This window comes from Diachasma alloeum, unplaced genomic scaffold, assembly GCF_001412515.2.
Source record: "Diachasma alloeum isolate Michigan unplaced genomic scaffold, Dall2.0 Dall_scaffold_00405, whole genome shotgun sequence".
Classification (NCBI taxonomy): domain Eukaryota; kingdom Metazoa; phylum Arthropoda; class Insecta; order Hymenoptera; family Braconidae; genus Diachasma; species Diachasma alloeum.
The window spans coordinates 218,623-224,760 of NW_021680544.1; the positions used below are offsets into that span (position 1 = coordinate 218,623).

Genomic DNA, 6,138 nt, shown 5'->3' on the forward strand with positions numbered 1-6,138 from the left:
ATTCCACTACCGAACAGACACACTCGCTGAACCCGAAAATCATCTCAAAAGATGATTGGGATAAACCGGAAGGGGTGAGAACTCGGTACCGACCCGATTTGGGTGGAATATCCGTTCCAAAAATCGGAAGGACCCGCGGATAAATATCCGGGATAAGGGATAATGCCCAAAAAATTGCCAAATTCGAACCAACAAATATGACTAAAGGGTGATCAACCCCTGCACGTGGCTGAGGGCCACGCGAGGGATACCGCCATGAAGGGGAAACGACGCCATTCGAAAATGGCTCGAAATTAGGGGGAAAATACCACAAAACTCACTGTTTTTTTATGTTTAACGGTCCTTTTCCCTTTTCGGACCATCCTGGATCCTTGCAGCTTCACAATAATCCAGATTGCGCAGTTGAGTTGTGTAGGTACACAGAAGTTCACACGCGACTACTTATTGAGGACGGTCAACGCGGAACTGATTTCGAAGGTCAGTGCTGCGGCACACCGGACCCTCGGGACTTCCGACCAACCACGCTGAGCGCTCATTGGTGGAGATAGTGTCTCCTCAAAGTCGTAACCTCTGAGGGAGCCACCGAATGAATTCGGGGATATTCGAATGCGTAAATTCAAATAAAAAAAATAAAATCCAATTAATTCCTAACAATTATTTTTAGAGCGGATGGAGGCTCTATCGATTCTAAAAATTTAAGATGCATCTCACGGATCAAATCTCCGGGATTTACGAGGCAAAATTAATAATGAATTACTAATAATTATTTTACACAAAAAAAAATAGAATAAACGTTCCCCCCGAAACTCTAAGGCAACCTGGCAATTCACTGAGATTAAGGGTTGGGTTTACCTTAAGTGACCTTCCAACAAAACTCAGAAAAAGACCCATTTTACCCCGTAATACCCCACTAAAATTCTGGAGCGCTAATATTTCAATTAATCCTATATGATTTCCGCGAGAGTTATAAAAGGGTTATTCCCACAAAAAGACCGGATGACTCTAAATATACGGGCCCTCAAAAAGTATTTATCGATCATGAACTAATCAACAATTACCACACCGGAGTGGGAAAATAATAAGCCGAAAATTTTCCATCAGATTGGGAAAACGAAACTCAAAACGTCTCCGTCGGAATGGGAAAACTAAACTCAAAAATTCTCTATCGCAATGGGAAAACTAAACTCCAGAATTCTCCATCGGGATGGGAAAACTAAACTTAAAAATCCTTCATCGGAATGGGAAATTGACGCTCAAAAACTCCACCGGAGTGGGAAACAAAAATCTCTCTCTCTCTCACCCTAATTAATTGATCACGGATAGACTTTTTCTGTCGTAGGGTAGTTGTGTTCAGGTCTCGGTGGTGTTCCTAGCGGACATCCCCACATGTTCGTTATAGTGTGAATCAGATGTTCTTGAAGTTGGTCAGCTCTCGCTAGCCACGGTGAGACATCTGTACTGGCAGCTATGGACCAAACCTGGGTACTGAGATACATTTTCCCAATTGGCTCAAAATAAATTCCAGGCATGTGAACGAATCTTTCGATTGCATGCACCTCGTCCCCCCGCACTTGAGCCATCATGCCTCCTAGCATGAGCAACGTAGAAAACAAAAATGCTGATTTCAAGAGTTTTGAGAAATCGAAGGCTCTTGAACTTGGTGAACACGTCGACACTAGGCGACGTGGACTTCGTTGTTGGCTCGTTGGTGGCCATCTTTGTTGACGCTGAACCCTCGAATACAAAAACGTGGTGCGCCCCAAAGTTTTCACAGTTCCCTCCGCGACTTCATTCGAACAAGTCAACAAGAAAACTGCAAACATGGATTTAAGAAGGTGCTCCAAGTGCAACAAGTTGGTACATCTTGCCCGCAACTGCCCATCAGCTTGTCTCCATTGTGGTGCCAACGGAGGACATTTCTCTTGTGATCGTCCTCGTGGTGCCTGTGCTAGTGCTGCTGGTGCCTCGACGTCCAGCGCTGCAATATCGCCTCGAAGAGACCAATCTAACCCCCGGACTTGGACTTGGAGAGGCCGAAACAATTCTCGTCGCCTCAGTGCTCGACTTGTCAGAGCTCGACGTGCCAGAGCTGTGAGATCTGATAGACACCCATACCGGCGCAACGCCGTCGACGCGTTCATGTTTGAATTCATGGTGAGTAATTTAATTCTTCCCCTTTCCTCTCCAGATTTTCCTGTCTCCCAGTGTCTAATAGTTTTACCCCTGTCTGTTGCAGGTTTCCTCTTTCGCGTATCATCACGAATACGTTCATCATGGATACCGAAACTTTGTTGCTCGAATGAGGGCCCGTGGTCGAGTGGACAGAAACGCCCCGTGGGACCTGCCAGTACTTGGAGACGACGTTGAGGACATTTTCAACCTTCGTCTTTTTTTCGGTGAGACTCCCGTCCCACAGCCCTATCACGTACCACAGTGGCTGCAACGTTCCGAGACTGTCTGTCCCCAGTGCAAAGACTATGTGTTCTCGAATCCAACACATTCCTATCTTGGCTGGGATTGGCTCCTTCGTTACCCCGACCTCACACATGAACACCCTCTGGCCGAAGAATTCAAACAATAAGTTCATTATAAATTTATAAACCAAATGTAAGTTTTGATTTTCCCCCCAAATAAATATGTTCCAATTTCCGTAAGAAATTTGTTTCTGTGTCCGAGGCTTGGGTCCATAGAGTCATGCGATTATAAATGGACGCAGTCTATTGACATGGACCCTCTGAGTTCTTTTTTTGTTGCCATATCTGATCGTATCATTTACATCAGAATTCCTTTCGATTATCTCGTACAATCAATTCAGTGTCAATTCAGGGTTATGATAATTTCTTCGATCGTGCTCGTCGCAAAACTTCATTTTTCAGCAGCACTTTGTCGCCAACATTGAATTATATCTCCTCAGAATTTTTGTCATATTGGATTTTTAACTTTTCTTGTCCTGCGTCAAGTTTCTCCTTTGCCTCTTGATGTGCCACTCGCAATCTCTCTCGAAGTTCTTGCGCAAAATCATAATAGCAATATGTCAGACATGGGGGCTGTTTGACGACTGTCGGTAATTCAGCACGTCTACTAAACATCAGCTCAAATGGCGTCATTTTAGTCGCCGAATGAGGAGTCATATTGTATGCAATCATTGCATACGGCAGCCATGTACTTCAATCTGTCTGATCCCCTACGATGAAGCCCCTCAGGTACTCAGCGAGAGTGCGATGAGATCTCTCAACAATTCCGTTTGTCTGTGGATGATACGCCGTGATCTGTATTTTTTTTATTTTTAATAATTCACAGACATTCTTAAAAATTTCTCAAACAAAATTTGGCCCCTGATCCGTAAGTAATTTTCATGGCATTCCATATTCGCACACGATTTTTCAGCGAACGCGCGACCAATCGTATTGGCTTCTTGGTCGGGAATTGGAATTGCTCTGCTGAATTTAGTCAGGGTGTCCTGGAACGTAAGAATATATTTATTCCCCACATCCGTGATCGGTAATGGATCAATAATGTCCATAGCACACTGCTCGAACGCCTCTTCCCCACTCTCCCCGATGACCATTGGCACCTTCGTTGCTTTTCCTAGTTTATTTAGCTGGCATTCCTCACAGATCGCCACGAATTTTTCGACATCTCCTTTCATCCCTTTCCATTGATATTTTTCCCGAAACTTTGCGTACATCCATTTTGCCCCGGGATGTCCCGCAATCGGTGTGTCATGGTATTCTTGCAGAATATCCATTCTTTCATTATCAGCTGGTGTGATAACTTCGTTGTTGACCGAGTGCCCCACTGTGCCAGTCAACTCTGGTTTCGCCTGAGCTCGGGTTACCACGTTGATACGACTGAGCGCATCGGCGTTGGTATTTAACTTCCCGGCCTTATGAACGAACTCGTAATCATACTCCTCCAGGAATATACGCCAATGAATGAGTCGTGACCCTGGATTCTTGACGTTAAATATCCACTTCAAAGGCCTGTGTTCCGTTACGACGATGAATTTTCTCCCGTAAAGGTAAGGGCGGAAATGTTTCACACCCCAAACCACAGCCAATAATTGTTTTTCTATTGTGCTATAGTTCTGCTCAGCCTTATTCAAGGTTCAACTGGCGTAAGCAATAGGCAAATCTTTACCTATCTCTCCTTGCGATAGTATAGCCCCTATCGCTTTGTTTGAAGCATCCGTCGTCAAGAGGAAAGTTTTTCCAAAATCTGGATACTGCAGGATCGGCGCTGTAGTCAGGGCCTCTTTCAGGCCTTTAACTTCAGACTTCTCTCTCTTCCCCCATATCCAAGGAACGTCTTTTTTTTAGCAGTTCAGTGAGGGCTTTAGTAATTTTTGAAAAATCTTTTATGAATTTTCGATAATACCCGGCTAAACCAAGGAAGGACATCACTTCCTTTTCGTTCTGCGGCTCTGGGAAGCCTGAAACTGCCTCTATTTTGATAGGGTCAGCCTTAATACCATCCGAAGTAATGATATGCCCCAGATAAACAACTTATACGTCGGTAATTCCGAAAATGTATGGACTTCGTAAGGTTCACAAGGAGGGCTGCAAGCTGAGACCAGTGGTGAGCTGCAGAGGGCCCCCCCGTTATAAGATCGCAAAGTACTTGCACCGACTGCTATCCAAGGTGCAAGAGAAGTCGCAGTTCAGTATAAAGAACTCGAAAGAATTTGTGGATTTTGTGGAGGGGAATAGGCTTCTTGAGGGTTATGAATTGGTATCGTTGGATGTCGTTTCTCTGTTTACGAACATCCCAAAAGAGCTGGTGCTCACTATCATCGAGAAGAATTGGGAGATTTGGTCATCGTTGATCCCTGCCCCAAAGGATGTTGTCGTTCAGTTGGTTCAGTTCTGTTTTGAGGTGAGTTATTTCGTGTTTGATTCAGAAATTCACAATCAAATTGATGGCAGCATCATGGGGAATCCTGCCAGCCCGATTTTAGCCAGTCTGGTGATGGATCATGTGCTATCGAAGGTGCTGGAGAAAATACCGGTTCGGATATCTTGGGTCAAGTTGTATGTTGACGATACACTCCTTGCGGTACCTACGGAGGCAGTGGAGGCGATCAGGGAGGCATTCAATTCCATCCATCCTCGTATTCAATTTACAGTCGAAAGAGAGACGGAAGGCGCAATTTGTTTCCTTGATGTGAAGGTTATTCGGGAGGAGAATGGCCTACTGAGAACGAATTGGTACCAGAAGCCAACTAGTGCCGGTAGAGTCGTGAATTACAGATCTAACCATCCAACATCTCAGAAGATTGGAGTTGTCTTCGGATTACTTCATCGGGCGATTGGTTTGAGCCACGGGAGCTTCCATGAGGAGAATGTGAGTCGAGTGAGGAGAGTGCTGGTGAACAACAACTATCCGGCGAAATTCATCTCCAAGTGTGTGAGGAATTTCCGTGAGCGTAGAGATCTCCAGACAGCTGGAGCTGTAAGGGAGCATAGGCGCGTTTTCCGCCTACCACTGATCACCGGACTATCGCAGCGATTGAATCGGGGTATGAGACACACGGACTCACGGTTCGTGATGTACAACCTGAGGAAGGTCGGAGATTTATACTCGAGACTGAAGGATGAGACACCAATCTTCGATAGGTTTGGTGTGGTTTATAAGATCCCATGCGAGTGTGAGAAATGTTACCTGGGTCAGACTAAACAACTGCTGAGGGAGAGGGTTTCGCAGCACCGAAGGGACTGCGAACCTAGGAAATTTAACAAGGAGGAGAAGAACGTGTTGGCATTTCACCATTTCACTACTGAGCAATGCTTCAAATTCGAGGAAACATCAATCCTGGATGTGGCACCGAATTGGAGGAAACGGAACATTAGTGAGATGGTTCACATTAGCTTGAACAAGACAGTGAATAAACGTGAAGATACGCAGCATCTGAGCGGAATGTAAAACAGTCTTATCAGGAGATACAAGACCAGGAGAAAGTAGGGGCCTGGGTTATCGACTTTCGCCGCTGGATCATCCGGAACGTGACCCCGCTGACTGGTGACGGTGAGATGAGTGGCGAGTGATTGAAGCGTGAGGTGTCAGCGGTCGACTGCTTGTCGTATGATGTCACGAGAAGTCAGTGCAAATTGCTGTTGATTTCGTTGTGTTTATCTGCTA

General features: G+C 45.3%; 1 protein-coding gene across 1 annotated transcript; it reads left to right on the plus strand.

Annotated features, from left to right (window-relative positions):
- The first annotated feature begins 4,527 nt into the window (after positions 1-4,527).
- Positions 4,528-5,922, plus strand: LOC107042039. The gene has a single exon (XM_015262910.1). It carries the CDS (start codon positions 4,528-4,530, stop codon positions 5,920-5,922), a length of 1,395 nt encoding a protein of 464 aa, XP_015118396.1.
- The last annotated feature ends 216 nt before the right edge of the window (positions 5,923-6,138 follow it).